The following is a 19,586-nucleotide window of genomic DNA, read 5'->3' as shown; positions in this document are numbered from 1 at the left end:
ACGTTAATGAAGATCAGCGCCTAATCAGTTGCGACCAATTGTCATTTTTTAATAACGGTCTAGGATCACGAACCCGAACCAGATCATTTGTTTGAAAGTAGATTTTTCCCAGTGCCAGTGATACTAATTACCAATCTGTGCGCCTCATAAATGTTCCTTGAGAGGTCTCATGTTATCCAGTTAAACTTTATTGATCGAAAATTATTTATTTCCTAGAAATATTAGATTTGTCCATCTATGCCAGCGACGTATTGTGAGAACAATTACATGATTTTCCACTAGATGGCAGAGGGTATAGCCATCCATTCGCCTTTCATATAACAGAATGAGAGCTTTGCGTTCAACTAAATAGGCCCAAATTGCACACACTATGTATAATTGTGAGCAAAATTAAGACGAGATCATTTTGTCAGTTCATATACACTTTGTGGCATTTTTGTTTAATGGTGTGCAGTGATTTTTTTTCTATTAGGATGTGCCTCCCTTGGCTTAATAAATGTTAGGAAACAAATTCTAAATACAGTTCTTGTACAGTCTCTGAAAATCTGGGGGGGAAATGTAATTCCAGACATTGAGTCAACAGAGTCAATTAAAATTACAATGCAAATTGATGGAAGGGCCCAGACTCAGCTAATGAGCAGATCCTTGTAAATTGACAAATGTGCGAATCCAAGCTTTCAACAGGAAGCCTCCTCAAGCCCACTATTGAACAAACCTGTTGACAAGCTTCCAATTTTTCCAAAGAACATTGGTTGACAGTTTTTCAGACAACTGCAAACACCAAGCTCTTAAGACACTGGATAACATGACGATGGTGAAGCAACATGAGGTTTCTCATACTATAGTGTTGAGCCTGTGCCAGGGAATATGGATCTGTTTGAACACATCAGAGATAAATATTTAGTGGCCAGTTGAATTCCTGAAAATATGTGAACAAAAATGCTGTTTTGGCCTAGGTTGCAATAACTGTTCACAGGTGCCAGACCCGACGTCAAATAGAGCCAAGATGAGAATGTCAATACAACTAGTTTCAGTGATTAACAGGAATTTCATAGTTAGCTTGAATTTGCGGGGGGGAAAAGCGCTTACCATTCCATTTTCATTTTTTTTTGTAAAAGGACAAACATATTTGATAAGTTTGTTTTAATGTTGAGCTGTGGTGTGCTCAGCCACTACAAGAATTTTGAGCTTTGCTCACTTTCAATAAATATTAACTGCATAAGCTGCATCTGCAACTGTTGATGTAAATGATGAATGTACTTCACGAAAATGTATTCACCAGACAACTATTACGTTGCAGTCAAATTGAATGTCAACTTTGAAAGAAAAATAAAACACAATGAACTGTTAGTGTGACATTTATTTAAAAAAAAAAAAAAAGGGAGAAGGGAAAGCATAAAATGAAAACTCCACATATCGTTATGTTCAACTCAAGACACTGTTAAACAGTAACAGTTATAAACAACCATTTACACAACCTGTACAAATATTTTTTTCTTGCAATTTTTCCATTTAAATTCAAAATAACTTAAATAGGTTTCTATGTAAAAGTGCAAATCCGTATGCATAAAAGAAGACCAATGGTGACAAGAGGGATGCTTTGATGAGTTGACTGGCAATCAGGTTTTAAAACATCACAAGCATGTTTCAGTACTAAGCTATTCTGTCATACATAATGCTTCAAATGTACAGCAAACATATGTGTAGAATATCCCTCATATTATTAGGGTGTTGTGCATTGCAATCAAGCTGTGTTACTGAGCGTACTCTCATGCCTAATGCCGACTCCAAGTATCTGATCCTTCCTGACGCCTTGTGCAGCATGACTTACCTGTAGTGTTCTCCTGGAGGTTCATAGTCAACATTACAGGATAACTATTTCCTTTGATAGTGTTTACATGAAACGTTTTGTACAGCATGAACCCAGATATGGTTGTATTCATAGTCCACATCATTTGAAGAAACTGTGTGTGCGTGTAAAAAGATATTGAGGCTGGAAAGGTGGCAAACTAACAAGAGAAATAATCCATAACACTACAGGGCCTTCCATGCTTCCTGTGTTAACATGCAACTGATGCACAAGAAGTGAACCGAGACAAGGAGAAGGGTATTACACAGCCTGCTCTCTCTACGTACTGGTCAGCTTAGCATCCATTGGAGGGAAAAGTGGAAATGTGTCAGGTGAAAGGAGTCAGTATGGGACCAACTATGACTTCTGCTCAGCTCCTGCAGCAGACTGGGCTGCACTCTCCGGTTTTAAGATCTGGTAGGTGATGAGGTACTCTGGGAAGGCCTGATGAGGAGGGGGAAAGAAAAAAAAAAGTCAGCTGGGATGCGATGAATGTTCGTAGTGTTTGTGCTGCTTGTGAATTCCAACTGTACCTGCTCTCCCCTGTAAATCACATACTCGGCATACGCCAAGCCGTTGACGCTCGGCCGCCCGATCACCGAGTGGTGTCCTGGCGGAGCGTGCGCCATCTTCATGGCACTGAACTGGAGGAAGGACTTTCCAAGAGTCACCCTGCAGAACAACATCTGCCTGCAAGTAGCAGAGCAAAAGAAAGAGTTGGATAATGATCAAGAGGAGCACACCCAAAACATTTGACTATTTGGGAGGGGTAGTTCACCTGTGGCACAGGTAGCAGGAGCGGTCTTTGTGTGTTGGACAGCCGGTGCCTCCGCCGATGCCGTACACATACTGGTTGCTCTTGGAGGAGTTCTCGGCAAAGTAGATGCCTGCGCCGAACATTCCCCCAATGTAGGCGTGACGCTCATCAAATCCTTTGTGGATGATGGCGTTGATGAACGGGGAACCTGAGGGAGGACATTAGTTAAGATTGTGCAGCACAACAACATCTTTTTTAGGGTCATTTCATGGAAAATAATCATTAAAAAGCGCAGGTAAACACTAGGGATGTTCAATACCACTTCCCCCCCGCCCCCTAGACTGATACAAGTGCAAGTACTGCATTTTTGGGTAGTCATCAATACCAAGTACAGTAGTACCTCGGAGTTTGAACATAATTTGTTCCTGTGTGTGTCCAAGGACCTCCAAAACATTTTTTTCCATAGGAAATAATGTAAATGCAATTAATCCGTTCCCAAGCTCCAAAAACAGAAAATTCCTTTTTTTTTACATTTATACCCAGTACAGTATTTAAACAATAAAAAATACCTTATTTTTGTTGTTGTGGTGTGATGGCATCAGTGGATGATAAATGCTATGTTAATCCTAGCTTTAGTTCAGTGCTGAGTTTGTGTATTTTACATTGGGCATATTGTTAGACACCTAAGCGGTCCTTGCGTGCGTTGTTTAACGTCGGGCACATTGTTGAACAGCTAAGCGTGCCAGTATTTACAGAAGTAGTCACGGTAGTTACAACTGCGCAATAATCTCCTTCCTAATTCCACGGTGGTTCGTAACACTGCATGTTTTTTTTTTTTGCTGTCACTGGCATTGGTGTCTTTCTTTGGGCCCATGGCAAATAAAATTGCCGTGAAAAAAATCTAAATGCACTCGCGAGTATGGAGCACCTCCGAGAGTATTCACGATCTGACTGGAAATGAGCAGTGCATCGTCTCAACTACCGCAACGTGAGCATTCGGCATTGCTCGACTTCGCTCGGCTACCCGTTTTCAAGGTACGTTCGGCTTAACCTGCTTTGCTTGGATGTTCGAACTCCGAAAATGAGTTCTAACTCCAAGGCATTTTTTACCTAGATTTTTTGGTTGAAGTCTGAATTGTACGAGTTCCGAGACGTTCAAAATTCAAGTTCCGATGTACTGATACCACAAGTACTTTTGATGCCTAAAATTTTCCGCAAAAAAAACAATTACAATTTAAAAAAAAAGACCTATATATCCAAATATAACATTTTACCTTAACTGTACCCGTGGTGGCCAAAAGGAGACATGTACAAGCAAGCTTGTAATAGCTCCGGAACTTATTTGTCAACAAGCCAAGACAGCTACTGCTTGCAGCCATATTCGCCGGCGAGGAGCGAAGCAGGGTAATATTCAGGGAAAAAAACTCACAAATTTGCCACTTTATAAAGTGGCAAATTTGCGAGAAAACCCCTCAGAAACTTACGACAAATACACGTAGCGTAGTTATAGTTTGGACGAAGTGTACTGGATTTTGTCCATCATGGAACACTCTTTATAAAATGAAAAGGCAGGATGAAGACGGATTTCTTCCTAATTTAAACTTTACTCGTCATACACGACAGCTAGAGCGACAACAATTCCTGACCCACTATCAGCTGAAGAACACTAACCAATCAGAAGCTAGTACTTTAGGTAAATGCAAGTGAATGACGGAGAGCAGCAGATTCGACACATCAACTTAGCCACTTGTACAAAAAAATACAAAAATGTATGAATGTGTAAATAATTCTGGAAACATAAATGTACAAGTATACATACATTTAACAAATTAACTGAAATGCTTGATCCTCAGGGTGTGGACCTTCGCAAAGCGAATTGTCTTTGTCACTGGCAGTTCCCGACGCTTCAAAGTACGAATGCTTTGGTCAATCTCTGCTAAAGCAATTACTATCTCCTTATTTGAAAACCCGACCGAAAAGTATTAGCACAGATATCAGAGTTGTACGCTACATGTATTTCGTGCAAGTTTTTTCTTGGAATATTACCTTGCACCCTCTAAAAATATCTATATTTTTATACGTGGCCCTAATACGCCGTCAGACTTGCATCCGCTGGCAAGCGATCTGGTGTCTCACTCAATAGTAAATAATGAGCGGAAGTGACGGCCTGTCAATGAGGTGACGTCACATCCGCCACAAACATGGCGACAAGTATTAAAATTAATGAGCCAAATTATTTTGGCAAATACAAGGCTAGACACAAAAACGGGACCACCAGGTATTTATCAAACTTCACAATATATGCTCCATTTTCCTCGTCAGTAACATGGAATGTTATTCTAGAGTTACACATTAAAAACATTAATGGAACTGTTCTAATTTCTCATTAGTGATTGTAAAACAGCCACAAGAGGGTGCCAGATACTGTTATCTGCTGCTGTCATGAGTATCTAACCCTTAAAATAAGGCCTCTTATCGGGCCTATACCTGGTATCGTTACTTGCCCATCGTTAATCGTTAAAGAATGTACTGCATGAATACAGAATGTGGAGATCCAATCCAAAAATCGGGCTGCAGCTGAGGAGTAGCGCGTACCATGAAACAGCATGCGCTCGTTGTGGTGGTTGTGGTTCTCGTCGGAGATCTCCTTCTGCCTGTGTGTGTAACGTTCCCTCAACTTCTTGTTCACCACTTTTTGGATCTGTGGACAAAATATGAACCGTGAAGGCCAATGTGTTATTCCCACCCTGAAACAGGGAGTTTAAAACAGGACGTGAAGTAAGACTTGTGACCTTGATGATGTTGTATCTGCTGAACACGCCACCTGCATTGCCTCCGTCTCTGTGCTCTCTGATGGTGCTCTGCATCTGAGAGGCAATCAAAACATGTTAATGCTCCTCAACAGCAAAGACAGGGAACACAGTGCAAACGCACCTATCATGCGCTCAGATGTAAGGCAGCATGATTCATTGCATTTACAATACAGTATAAGCCTGATTTGCAAAGACAGCAGTTTTACTGGACATTGAGAGTGGAGGGGAGGTCGGGGATCAGAGCAAGCAGAAACAGTATGTTTGATATTTTTCGCCTTGCAAAGTGAAGAAAAAAAAAAACTCAGGGTGTGTGTTGTGTTTTTTTGTGTTGTTTCAGCCATCATTGTATGTTGGCGCGCGTGTGCATAAATGTATGTGTGAATACAAGCACCACGGCTACTTGTAAAATTAAAGGGTTGGTTGTGTTTGAAAACTACGGAAAATATTTTGTTGTTTGCTGGTGGGGGGTTGTTTTGTAAATGGTAAATGAAATCACAATTTTGAGGGGTGAAGAAATGTGTCAAAAGTAGTGAGTGGAGCTATCTCAACATCAATGAGCCTAACTTACCTCCTCCTCCACCGACTGATACTCCTTGTCATCTGGGGCGAGGTCTATGAGGATGGTGCCCTGGTTGGCACAGTGGAATGTCAGATATGGATTGGCACCTGGGATAAATGCAAACAGAATAAAAGAAGGTTAAATTGCTCTTGAAGAAAAATGTACAAATAGCAATGACCTCAAATAGGTCGCCTCACCTTGCTGACCACCCAGCAGCCTCTCAACACCCTTGATAAGTTTGTGTCGGTGGCCATAGGCATTGATTCCGATTTCCTTCAGCTCCTCGTGACCCATGTCAACAAGGACGTCCAAAGTGATCTAAAATAAAACAAGAGGTTTAAGAAGTGATGCATGAGATCCCTTCACCTAATGCCTTTGATGAGTATGTGTGCCTAAAGCCTATTTTCATTTAATATTTCTGATATAATCTTTATTTCCTACCTGCTCTCTTTCAAATATGTCCCTCAAGTGCTCCAGGCCCAAACTCTTCAGGAATTGACTGATGTTCATGTCCAGCATTGTTACTATTAAGCAAAAATCAATCAACAAATAAATGAATCAATGAAAGAAAGACTGTATTTGTTACCCAAATGTAGAGAAAAATTAGTGACCAAAGAAGCAGATTTCAGATTCTTACATTCTCCTTCTTTGCGGTCTGAGCCTGCGGCTCCATCTGCTACTCCCGAGCTCCCGGCAGCAGCACCGCTGGCCAGCTCATTCAGCGGCCCAGCCAAGTTGTCTATGCTGCTGGCGGCCGATAAGCAGGACGGTGTGGAGGCTGGGGAGATGACGGAGGCGCTGACCACTGTGGCCTGCTGCTTAAAACAAATTGGGAGAGCGTCTGGGGGCATGGCGTCCATGAGAAGGGCACGGATGTCGTCCGCCTTAAGGTGCACAAACAGAAAGGGATGAAGTTTAAAGAGCAGAAATCGGATCAGTTATAAGACAGATGAGGATGAGAAGCATTCATAGACAACATGCGAGAGAGAGAATGCTTCTACGGTGATGTTACCGTGGCCAGATCCAGGGCCGTCTGGCCCTCTTGGTTCTTCATGGTTGGGTCAGCCCCATGAGCCAGCAGCAGGGCACAGAGCTGTGTGCGACCCTTCTGGGCTGCCTCGTGCAGGGGTGTGAAAGCCCATTTGTCTGTGGCATTCACACATGTATTGTACTTGATGAGCAGGGCAGCGATGTCAACATGCTGTCAGAGAGGGAAGACAACAGAACACAAGTCACAATTTTTATTGTAATCACCAAAAAGTAGATTTCGAAATAAATGAAATGAAGCTACGGATTGTTTTAAGAGCTTTGTGGGTTGAGACTCACGCCATAGGAAGCAGCATTATGGAGTGGGATAAGGCCTCCTTTGTCTTGAGCGTTGACGTCTGCCCCGTGTTCCAGCAGATACTCAGCCACTTCAAGGTTGTTGTAGCCAGCTAAGTAGAAAGCAGGAATCAGTAGGAAATTTTAATAGGCACAGCATCTCAATTATAAACTCCCCATAGGACATCTACAGTGATAGGAGAAAGTATTTGAACATGATCTGGAGGCATTTAGGACGATTTCTCTTTATAAAACTGCTGCAGGACATCAAGATTCCTGGGCTTTCTGGTGTGAAGAGCTCTTGAGGTCATGCCACACCATCAGGTGAGCAACATTTTTGATATAGTGTCTACAAAGATTCTTAAGTGTGCTTACAGAGGTTGGTGAGTTTTGATTTTCCAGAAATATGTTTTAGTATTTGACATTAAAATGTGAGTGAATTTAAACTACTCTTAAGTAATTTCCTTAAAAGTACAAATCGCTGGTGTCGGGTCAAAACCTTGTATCTCTACAATTGTCACTTTTTAGGAGACCCCAAAAATGGCATGTTTGTTAAATTATTAACATTCCATCATCAATAAGAGCAGACCACTTTCAACATTTTAAATTGGTCAATAATTGGTAAAAATGACACTTACACACATGGACTGGCCAAAAATATAGATTTTTTGGGAATAAATAAATAACTGATAAAATGTGCCAAATTGTGACGAATGAGGTTTCGGCCAGCAAAATGCATTGCATTAATTCAAAAAAGGTAATTTTCGCTATAAATTCCAGGTTGGTACAACTAAATATTTGACTCAATTGTGACAAAACTAGAAATGAGCAGGAGCATCCGGTTCGCATTACCTGCAAGGTGGAGTGGTGTGGAGTTGCGGCCCTGAGTGTCTCTACAGTTGATGTTCTCTGGGGAACAAAGTTTCTGGACACGAGCCAGGCAACCCTTTTTGGCAGCATCCAGCAGGGCAGCATCACCCCTCAGAAGGTCCTGGATGTCAGTGTCTCCGTCCTTCACCATGTCAAGTGGCATGTTGCCATCACGGTTCTTTTTGGAGGGGTCTGCTCCATGCTGCAGGTTTTAAATAGTAATTGTGTTACTTTTCCGATATTATAATGTATCCATCACTGATTGAGATGGTTCTCACTTTGAGCAGCAGTTTGCAAATCTCATATTTCCCCTTGGCTGCTGCCTCGTGAAGCGGGGTGAACTTCCACAGGTCAGCGACATTGACCGAGGCTCCGTGCCTCACTAGTAGCTCAGCGACTTCATAGTGGCCGTACGAGCAAGCGTTGTGAAGAGGAACCAGGCCGCTGAAAGGAGAAGCATAAGTAAAAATCTATTCTCCAGAAAGATAGTCTAATGGGTATTTTTTACTTGTGGCGAGTGAGGGGGGGAATCAACAGTGTAAAAAAACACACCCCTTGTCTTTAGCATGGACATCAGCTCCATGGTGAAGCAAGTATTCCACCACAGCCACTCGGTTGTAACCAGCAGCAAAATGAAGGGGAGTCGAGTGGCGGCCCTCCAGATCCCGACAATTTACATTTTGAGGCGTGCACAGTTGCTGCCACACAGAGAAAACATTACAGCAATAAATACTGTGATGGATCTTAAGGGATAGTTTGAAGGCGAGAAGTAGCGCCTTATGAATGGTATACTAGTGTAAGTGAGAAGTCTGGCAGAAAGGTTCTATTTTGAGTGTCAAAAAAAGACCCTTCCTTCTTTTAGAAAATTATCGATCACTTCTTAACAAAACAAAAATGCAAGTCATTAGTCTTCCCCTGATGATTTTAGGTAAAATGCCAACAATAGCCAATTACTAAATTATACATTGACAAAAAATAGAGTTAGCAGTACAACAGGTTTTAGAAAAATAATGAAAGTCCATCATGGAACCAACTCACTTGCACCGTGTCCAGATCTCCTGCTTTGGCTGCCTCAAGAAATCTGTAGTCCACATCAGAGTTTCGTGTGGGAACATTTTCTGGAAAGAAATAAAATAGAAGATTCAATTTGAAGAGCAGCCCTTAAAGAGGAAGTCAAACCCAAAAAATATTTATAACAACATGTTCTATGTAGCCCCACTTGCATAAAAACGGCATTTTGATTAATATTGCGTTTGTGGAATATGGATTGTTGAAATCTACTACACCTTTTTATCCATCTCTGGGGGTGGCTATTTTGCCACTTGCTGTCGACTGAAAATGACATCACAGTTGCTCAGGGCTCAGGTAATGACCAATCACGACTCACCTGTTTTCTGAAGCTGGGTCGTGATTGGTCGTTACTTGACCAACTGTGATGTCATTTTCAATTGACAGCAAGTGGTAAAATGGCCGCGTCCTTAGATGAATAATAATAGGCGGATTTTTCTGCACAAATCATATTCCACAAACACAATATTATTCTAATACATTATTGTCAAGAATTTTTGGCGGGGTTGACTCCCCCTTAAATGACCAAAACTGAACTGTGATTTTTCTTGACTCGCTCAAAAGACAAATATTCACCAGGAAGATCATAATGTGATTACCATTGAGAATCTGTTGCACAGCCTCATTTCCCATCTGGGCAGCAGTAAAACCCTGCAGTGACACGATGGACGGGTCGGCCCCATAGCTTAGCAGCAGCTTACAGGTTTGAATGTGACCAGCCAGAGCAGCTCGGTGCAGAGCCGTCTGTCCTAGAGTGTCCACAGCGTTCACCTGACAAGTCAGAAGGTAGGGGGGATGAAATATGCTTTCTTACATCTTAAAAGTTTTAAGTCTCGTCTTAAGACCCACTTTTATTCTTTGGCTTTTAGTCGAGCATAAATTGTGTGGTCCTCGGGGTCCTCTCGGGTCTTGTTTTTATTTTAGTTCATGTATTTATATGATTTATTTTACTCACTGTACCTTAGTATTTTATTGACTTTTTTATATTTGGTTTTACTAGATTTTATTTATATGATAGCGTATCAATCTCAATGTGCAGCACTTAAGAAATGCTTGTTTATGAAATGTGCTTTAGAAATACAGTGGATTGGATCGGATTGAAAAGGTTACTGCAAAGATTTCTGGAAAATAAAGTATCTGAAATACTAACCTTTGCTCCGTGTTTCTGCAGCACCTCCAGAATATCATTGTGAGCTCTCTCAGCAGCAACATGCAAAGGCGTCATAAAGCTGTGACACAAAACAAGTTAGCACTTTCTCATCTTAAAGTCAGAGTTTTTTGTAACGTTTAGTATAGCAATAGTTTAAAAAAATCATTATGTAAAATGGGAAAGAAATTGTGGAGTTACTCTTTGTTCTTCTCATGAATGTTGGCACCTTTACGCAGCAGCAACTCAGTCACTTGCTTTCTTTTTGGGTGGGGGGAAGCCACTGCACAATGCTTAAAATGAAAAAAAATATATGAAATGAGTACCAAGGCCATACGTTCAGAACAAAACAAACAAGCATGTGTGAGTCTTCTTTCAGTGATGATTATAATTAATTACTCAGTAGAACATTAATATAACTTCAGAATTAATGTACAGTGGGGCTGGGCAATAAATCAAAGTAGTTCGATTATTCTTCATTTTAAAAAATAAAATTGATGAAAATTTGCTCAATTGTGAAATTGAGTTTTGTCTTCTGGTTTATTAACAGTTGTTGTTCTTATGTTCCGTTACAGCTAAATATTATTGTGAGTTACTAATTTTGCACGTGGCATAATGCTGGACAGGCGGTTTACAAGATATGTTTACAATAGCTACCAACAAATAAATGGGGACAGGTTACTGATAAGCCGTGTCTTCTACCCGTCAGCCCTTCTTTCGGATGTCAATGTTGCAAATTATGTTATCGATGTAACCTGTAATAATACGTCCAAAAGGAAAAAATGAATAAAACAAAACTAAACTAAAACAAATTGCAAACTATGAATGTTAAGTTTATGTTATAACAGATTTAGAATCAGTATGCATTATTGTTGTCTGAACATTTTGCACAGGAATAAAAAATAAAAAATTGAGATTTAATTTTTTGGCCATGTCACCCAGCCCCAATGTACAGTATCGACTAAAAAGCACAAGATTCAAAATCTTAAGTAGAGTAACACAGAAATCTAAGTATGGAGCTGGCATGGTTCTGACCAGAGCTGTCTCATTGGTTTGAGGATGTTTGAAGCTGATGATTTCCAAAGCCAGAGTCTTCTTCACTTTGGTCATGTCTGCCTCTCGAGCTGCCTGGAGCAGTGAATGACCTTTGAACTCATCTACATGGAACGAAAAGACAAAATCAAGGGACCGAAAAACAAATCACTTTGGGTGATGACAGCCTGACTCAGAAGGTGTTTTGCGATTTCAGTTGTTGCTGCTTAAGAAGACTCACAGGTTAGCCTCTCTTTCAACTCTGGAGTGGGGGCCATGTCCACAGCACTCTTGCTGTGACAATTGAGCAGGGTTGGATCGGCCCCGTGGCTCAGCAACAAGGAGCAAACTTCCACGCGGTTCTTGGATGCTGCTTCATGGAGAGGAGTGAACTGCCACAAGTCCATAGCATTGACACAAGCACCGTGCTGCAGGAGGAAGCGTGCGGAAAATGCGAGCACAAGAGGACGTTTTCACACCATTTCGGAATTGCAAATGCGTGTCAATGAACTGAAACTTACTTTAAGCAGGAGCTCAGTAACCTCAAAGTGACCGTAAGAACAAGCATTGTGAAGAGGAACCAGGCCGCTGCAGTCACAAAATAGTCAGGTTATTGTCTGTGATTATGTCCATTTTCCAGTCTTCTACAACGTTTATTATATTGGAGCACTCACCCCTTGTCCTTGGCATGAACATCAGCTCCATGCTGAAGGAGGAGCTGAACAATGCGGACTCTGTTGTAGCCAGCGGCCAAGTGGAGGGGCGTGGACTGCATATATATATATATATATATATATATATATATTAAAAAAAAGGACATCTTATTAACATAAATGCAAAGAAACATGACCGGTTGGCTACTTGACCGTGCACTGCCTTCGATGGCCATAGAAGCAAGCGGCTGATTAGGGCCAGAGCCAATGTGATTGGGCCGGCTATGCTAGGTGAGTTGCAGATGAATGGTACATATGATGTTGCCAAGTCAGCGGAGGTGTGGGCAAAACAAATGTCCAACTTAACGTGCAGTCAATTTGATGTCAGAGTGAGGAAATAGCAATGTTAATTTCATTATATTACATCTATTACCTGTCTTGCAGTACAAAGCTGAAATTTTGCTTAAGTAGTGAGCCGACAGAACCTACTGTACACAAGCATGAATTCATAAAATGTGATTGGTAGATATTACAGTTGGGCACAACGGTTGCTTCCAGTGGGCTATCCAGAAACTCAAATAAAATGCATAGAATAACGACATCAATACCTTCTCATTTCATCCATCTCAACTAAGTATTGATTAAGAAATCATTTGGTCAGTTCTAATCTGGATTTAATCAAATGATATCAAATCCAACCCTAGGGGCATGCAAAGGGGCCATAAAACGCATTGTTTAAGAAAGCATATTCAAGCTTAATACGAAAGCAAAATGCATTTTCAGCCAAGAAAAAATGTTAGTGAAAGCAAAGCTGTAAATCCAAGTATGATCACGTTTTTTATAATGTTTAACAAAGATGAATCTTGCAATCAAATAGTCATTCTCAATCCAATTTCCATGCAGGGATATTTTGAAAAAAAAGAAAAAAGGAACAATTCACATAGTCATTGCCAAACCAATTTCCTCCAAGCAGGAATATTTTGTAAATAAAATAAAAAGGGAAAAGGAAATATTAAGACTGCAACTCCTAGGTGACAGAATTTGCTGTGCAATGGGAATGTTCAGTGAGAGATGACATTGAAAAAAGCATAGAGCTCGAGGAACAGATAAAAGGCATTCCTGAATACCAACCGATTCATGATGGGGGTACAAGTAGACAATTTTCACCAGACACAATTGCTTGACAAAATGCAGAGAGGAGCGAGCATTTGGGCATGCATGAGTAATTGTCAGATATCATGTCCATAAGAGCAAAAAAAAAACAAAACAAAAGCCAGATCAGATACTGTGTAGTGTGTGGAGGCTGGGTGAATGAGGGTTTGGGTGAGTGAACAGCGACGACGCTGAAGAAAGCAGGCAGTGAGAAGACAAATTGAGCTCCTCTCCAAATTCAAAAACATTGAGTTGTCACCAGTGACACGATCCAAACACACTCACATGCCACACACACACACAGGATCATACATCAGTGACCCACACACCCATGATGTGCAATTAATCGAGTGACAGCCAGCTTATTGGTCAAATAAAATAATGGATTAAAAAAAAGGGGAGAAAAAAAAACTAAAAGACCACAACAGTGCATCAATCAAGTGGCTGTTATCAAGTTCAACTTACCAGCATTTTTTGAGAGGTTGACTGATCGACAAATGTTGCCAGAGTCACACAGAAAACAAAATGAACAAAAATTACAAAACGGCAGCATCGGGTCACAGATAAATCTATTCTGCCCTCAAAGGCCTATTCATGAATCGCCGTTTGATCTGTCATACATGTCGTAAAATTGTAAGGGGTGAGTGAGAGCCCTCCACAGTTTTCAGCAATCTAGTGGTATAAAGTGGTAATATGCCAGAACAAATTAAATCTAAATGGAATAGTTCATGCAGGCATTATGAAAAACTACAGAAAAAAAATAATGAAACAAGCTTGTGAAGGTCCAGTAGTGTTAGCACTTCACTAAGCACATTTCAGTGTTTTTAAAAACAAAACTTCCCTAATGGTGGTGGTGGCATCGGGGATGTAGTCTCTATGACATGACATCAACATTAGCAACGCTTTACAATGACATTAGGAAAATACTGTCAATTGCACTGTGGTTTGTCTTCAGACAATTGATCTTGCGCAACACTTTCAGACAGACCAAAAGAAAATTCCACCAAAGCATGTTAAAACATTCGATATGCCAGTAGCCAATAAAAGTGTCATGATGAAGAAAGTGGCGATGATATCTCTTTTGGGACACACGGTGTGTTGAAATTAAACATCCTGAGAACCACTCAAGTACTGAACTCTGAAATAAAGTTCCAAAAGATGGACCGGCCAATGACCAAATGACAAAAAGGAGAAGATGAATGCAGCATCTGAGTGATAACTCAGAAGTTACTATATTAACAAATAGACCGGTTAAGTGAGAGGTGCATGCATAATTCTCAAACATTTTAAAATAAAATAAATCCTGCTGTATGCATTTACTGAGGGAGGGGGGGGGACTATACACATGACAATAGTACACAACACTTTGTATCATTGGTTTCATGACAGGCTATCTGTTTATAGTTATTTGATGCAGTTATATTTTATTTACCTTGCGACCATCACTGGCATGACAGTTGACATTCAATGGAGTCAGGAGAGCCATCAGTTTCTCTTCATTTCCACTCCTAGAAAAATAATTACATAGTTGAAAAAAAGAAGAAGACATATTTGATTTCACAATTCAAAGACAATAATTAGGGAGGCAAAATGCGTACTCAAGTATCTCAATGAAAGAAAAAGTTAGATTATTATTTTTTTCTGTCTCCGGAATAAAAAACAAGCCCGCCGCTGTGCAGAATAACACGCCGCAAACGGGTTGACTAGGCCAACTTTAAAATAAAATCATTCCGCACAATACATGGATATGATCAAAGCCTTACTACTACGTATTTATTTCAACAACATTCCTGGCAGTGTATGGTGGCTGACTTGATTCGTCTTCCTGACCAGGGGCTGGTTGGCACTCAGTTTAAAGGGATACTTGACACATTGAGCCATTTTCAGCAATAAAAAGTTAATATTCTGTCAAGAAAATGACTTTGACAACTTCATTATTTTTCATGTACAATTAATACCTTTAAAAACTATATTTTCCACTTCTTATCGACTGAAGATGATATCACCTGTGTTGAGGAAGTAGGTAACCAATCATGGCTCAGTTTGCTGACCAAACCCAGAGAACAGGTGAGCCAGGATTGATCATTACCTACTTGCTCAACACAGGTGATGTCATCTTCAGTTGACAGCAAGTAGGAAAAAAATAGTTTTAAAAAAGTATTAATTGTACATGAAAAGTAATGCAGTTATCAAATTCATTCTGGACAAAATATTAACTTCATACTGCTGAAAATGGCTCAATGAGTCAAGTATCCCTGTAAGTTTATATTGCCATCGCAAACTGTTGCCACCAACATCAACAGCCTTATTCTGAAATCACATTCAATCTGTAGCTAAGGTCGCAAAAAAAAAAAAAAATAATAATCTAATTAATGTTATAGTATAGCACCTGTTGCCAGTGTTAGTGGATAGCAGTTAGCTGCTAGATGAGTGCCCGATATAGAATGGCAAGAGCTATTGGACTACTTTTCAATGGAAGAATAATAGGCAAAAAAGACTCTACACACAATGCTGGTAGCTTGACACGGTTGCTACGAGGGGGTGTTAGAAAAAAATCGATTCGGCAATATATCGCGATATTACAGCGCGCAATTCTCGAATGGATATGCGGCCGAATTGATTTTTAAACATCAATTTTTTATGGGAATATTCAACAAAACGTCTTACTTAGGGTTAGGATTCACACATTAGGCATGGAAGAATGTTACATTAATGTAACTTTAAGCCTTAATATTTTATTTCAGTGCTGTTCAAACATGAAACAGACTGCAACCTGTTTGTTAAATGCAGTGGCTCAGTTATAAGCCTGAATTTTCAAATAAATAAATACATCTTCATACAAATTTAACAGTGTACATGTACAAGTTTACTGATTAGTATTTACGGAACTTGAGTAAAAAAAAAAATCACAATCAATTTATAGATTCGTATTGGGATTAATCAGTATTGAATCGTGACCTATGAATCGTGATACAAATTTAATCGCCAGGTATTAGGCAATTCACACCCCTAGTTGCTACTGATTATTTTTTGACATATCAGGCTTTTCCAAATATGTTGTTTTTAGCTGGCGAAATTATAATGTGGTTCTGACGTTACTACATCCCATAGGCCAAGATCGCACTAAGTTAGTTTCTAAAGAAGAAAATACAGTTTGCTGCTATGCAGCCTAAAATGTATGAAAAACATGTTATCTAAAAAGTTAATTATTACGTGAAATGTAGTTTCTCTTCTGTGTTCATAATTGTTCTTTATCCAGGCAATAATTTACCTTTTTATTATATTATCCAAATACTCCATTACTTGATAGAATGTTCAGTAGGGTGTCCCAAGACCAAAATACTTACTTGAGTGTTGATAGCTGCAGTCCTTGCAATATCATGATGTTGCAGCAGCTATTCTAACTGATTGTAAGCATATGCGACTATCAAACACTTAAAAATTAAGGTGGTGAAGACTCACCTCGCTGCTTCCAGGAGTTCATCCTTCTTGTATTCACCTATTTGGAAATAGATATTTAGATTAGGCTCAGGCATGAAACAACCATTTCGACTGTCATAATGCTACACTTTGTATTATTATTATTTTTTTAAAGGGTGGTGGGGGGGCTTTTTGGAGGAATGAATGGGAACTGACCAGTGAGCACCGCCTTGGCAGAAGGGTCGGCCAGATCCAGTGCTGATTTTCCATCAGTGTTACGGATGTTAGGATCAGCTCCGTGCTGGAGTAACACTACATGAGAAACACAGAAGTGCTTTAAAATGTTCTCTGAACTGTGGCAGTGATTGGTTTTGACTTGCACACTAGTCAACTTTTATTTGGCAGTTTGCTTTATTATAACTAACCATGCTAACAACTTTCAATATGCATACAATGAAAATGTTTTCATAAACCAAAAATAGACAGTAACTTAAGTTTACCTATGCACACATCTATCTTTCCTTTAATGGCTGCCTCATGCAGAGGAGTGTAATTCCAGTTATCTCTGGCGTTGGGGTCTGCACCCTGGCACAAGAGGAGGCCCACAACTTCAGCGTGGCCAAATGAGCAGGCATTGTGCAAGGGGATGAGTCCTCCATCATCTCTGGCATGGACATTAGCCCCTGTCTGTAGGAGATGCTCCACCACATCTTTCCGACCAAAACCTGAAAGAAGATCATTTCAAACGACACTACTTACAGAGAAGGCAGCATATGTTATGCCGTGACAGGCAACTCTCCTGCTAACGCTATTTTGCCGTGAATGGCTCAGATTGGTCAATCATGGTTCCTGCATCGCTTTACCTCTTCTGTCTTTTCACAAAGATTCAATTTTGTTTGGCCACCGAATAAAGGCTATCGGCATTACCAGCCTAATTAAACGTCAGATCACAGGCTGTTATCAGTATTACCAGCCTAATCCTAACCATAACACTAATTTGGCATCACGCAGTGATGTCCAAACTCGGTCCTTGAGGGCCAGAGTCCTGCGGTTTTGGATGTTTCCCTGCTCCAACGCACCTGTTTTCAATGAACAAGATCATTATCAGACTTATGCAGAGCTTGCTGATGAGTTTCAGGTGTGTTGGAGAAGGGGAACATCCAAAACCTGCAGGACTCTGGCCCAGGAGGACAGAGTTAGGACACCACTGCCTTAGCGCATAATGCATATAGGCTATTGTAAAGAAATTGTAGCAAAAAAAAAAAAAAAAAAAAGTACAGCTCGGGACTCGCTCGCCTTAGCCATTATTTCTAGAGGTAGTACACGTTCAGACGCAGAATTTGCACTTGTAAGTAAGTTTTCGGGCGATTCACGGCAAAATAGCACCGAGTGGAGAGTTGCCGACTACGCAAAATATCCACTTTGCACAAAGAAACGGAAAATTATTACTATATCCAATCTAAATAATGTATACGATCGAGAGAAGATCTTCAACGAGGAGGAGGTCAATAAAAACGGAGTTACTTTTAAAGCTACTTTACCGTAGTCGAATCAATCAGCCTGTGGACCAGTCTCTTGTTGATTTGACATAGCACGACAAAAAAGGTAACAAGGCTATATTGAATCACTCAGTTACATGACATGTCGGGAGTAGCACATACATCAATTTGGGATTCTAATTTAGTTTACATGATGATGTAGCCGGCCGATAGCTCATTAGCTTTTCTTAGCTTAGTTTAGCTAGCTAGCTATACATACCCGCAGCAAAATGCAGAGGAGTCGATTTTCGGCCAGCCATGTCTTTTGCGTTTACGTTCACCGAGTCGACGAGCCGTTTCACTCTCGACACATCACCGTTGCGGCAGGCTTCGAACAATTCCCGGAATGCTCCGCCGATACCATCCGCGGGGCTTGTGGCCGCGGAGCCGGGGCTAGAGACGCCGCTTCCTCCAGAAGTTGTCGTGCTTGAGCTTGCGCTGTTGGCCAGGACCGCGGCAGGCAGGTCCGGAGAGGCCAGAGCGCCTTCAATCCCTCCGTTGCATTCCCGATCAATCTCATGCGGTGAATTGATCACTGCCATCGGCGCGGCCGTCGTGGCAACACCCAAAAGTGAGCTGCTTCTCGGCGGAGACTGTAAGCTGTTTTGTTGCTGCTGCGCTGCGGCGCGACGAGACACCGCCATTACAGCAACTCGCAAGCAACAATAACCCTGGTCCCCTGCTCCGCCTTTCCGCTGAAAGTGGACGTGCTTCCGGTTCGCAACCACAGCGCTCTGCTCGCTCGCACTGGTAATCAATTAGCCGCTGCACTGCACTGTTGTGCTATTCACAAAGCAATTAGATCGTACGTCGTCTCCATGTAATTGTTGATTATGGGACTATTTGTTTCTACATTGATTCGGTTTAATATATGTCGTTCAAGGTTCATTTAAGTCGATTTCGCATTTCACTTCGTTTCTACAAACATAACTCGAAGGTGGCCCAATACAAACGCTCTATTTTTAATCACCTTTTCTTAAATTGCGAGTGCAGGGTTTACTTTTGGTAAGGCGCCCATTACCACAGTAGATGGGATTGCGCAGGCGCCATGCTCGCGAATGACGAAAGACCGCGAATGGACCATTCACAAAAGCCCCGCCCCCTAGTCCGACCGACTTCCTTTTAATCTTAATATTTACAATGGAAGTGAATGTGCCAGAGCATGCAGTGAGTGTTTTTAATCGTAGTTACAGTATAACTTTGATGTCCAGTTTTGTGGATGATCTTGCCTCTTGAGCTTAAGTGAATCTGATCTGTTTGGTTACTAGTTAACTTTAGCCTAGCCCATTAAAGTCTTGCATTGGAGCGAACGTTGAAAATGCTTGTTTTGTAGACATTTAGCTGGGGGTGAGGCGGTCTTACACAGTGTGACAGTAAGGCCGTCCAGAGTATTTGTCCACATTGC

The 19,586-nt window shown here is 40.9% G+C and overlaps 1 protein-coding gene across 2 annotated transcripts; it reads right to left on the bottom strand.

Moving 5' to 3' along the window:
- Positions 1 to 1,342: 1,342 nt before the first annotated feature.
- On the bottom strand, positions 1,343 to 19,164 carry LOC144048967 (poly [ADP-ribose] polymerase tankyrase-1-like). Of its 2 annotated transcripts, XM_077561484.1 has the most exons (28): positions 18,402 to 19,164; positions 17,144 to 17,368; positions 16,860 to 16,955; positions 16,686 to 16,722; positions 14,656 to 14,731; positions 13,689 to 13,709; positions 12,093 to 12,187; positions 11,940 to 12,006; positions 11,660 to 11,846; positions 11,422 to 11,543; positions 10,588 to 10,679; positions 10,390 to 10,468; positions 9,839 to 10,010; positions 9,210 to 9,289; positions 8,724 to 8,869; positions 8,450 to 8,615; positions 8,154 to 8,373; positions 7,305 to 7,414; positions 6,991 to 7,179; positions 6,616 to 6,862; positions 6,420 to 6,502; positions 6,176 to 6,296; positions 5,988 to 6,085; positions 5,399 to 5,473; positions 5,202 to 5,307; positions 2,628 to 2,814; positions 2,383 to 2,539; positions 1,343 to 2,293 (listed from the first exon to the last, which is right to left on the bottom strand). In XM_077561484.1, exons 1-28 carry the CDS (start codon positions 18,823 to 18,825, stop codon positions 2,207 to 2,209), a joined length of 3,765 nt encoding a protein of 1,254 aa, XP_077417610.1. In that variant the 5' UTR covers positions 18,826 to 19,164; the 3' UTR covers positions 1,343 to 2,206. The 2 variants fall into 2 exon arrangements, with proteins under 2 accessions (XP_077417610.1, XP_077417611.1); XM_077561485.1 differs by lacking the exon at positions 13,689 to 13,709.
- Between the last annotated feature and the right edge of the window lie 422 nt (positions 19,165 to 19,586).

Source organism: Vanacampus margaritifer, chromosome 3, assembly GCF_051991255.1.
Source record: "Vanacampus margaritifer isolate UIUO_Vmar chromosome 3, RoL_Vmar_1.0, whole genome shotgun sequence".
NCBI lineage: Eukaryota > Metazoa > Chordata > Actinopteri > Syngnathiformes > Syngnathidae > Vanacampus > Vanacampus margaritifer.
This window is presented reverse-complemented; position numbering and strand designations above follow the sequence as displayed.

Excerpts from the sequence above, each read along its gene's own strand:
- LOC144048967 (XM_077561484.1), bottom strand. The coding sequence starts at position 18,825 with ATGGCGGTGTCTCGTCGCGCCGCAGCGCAGCAGCAACAAAACAGCTTA. Across the intron at positions 8,870-9,209 it reads GAGATCTGGACACGGTGCAA|CAACTGTGCACGCCTCAAAA; the intron begins GTGAGTTGGTTC and ends TCTGTGTGGCAG. Across the intron at positions 2,294-2,382 it reads TGATTTACAGGGGAGAGCAG|GCCTTCCCAGAGTACCTCAT; the intron begins GTACAGTTGGAA and ends CCTCCTCATCAG.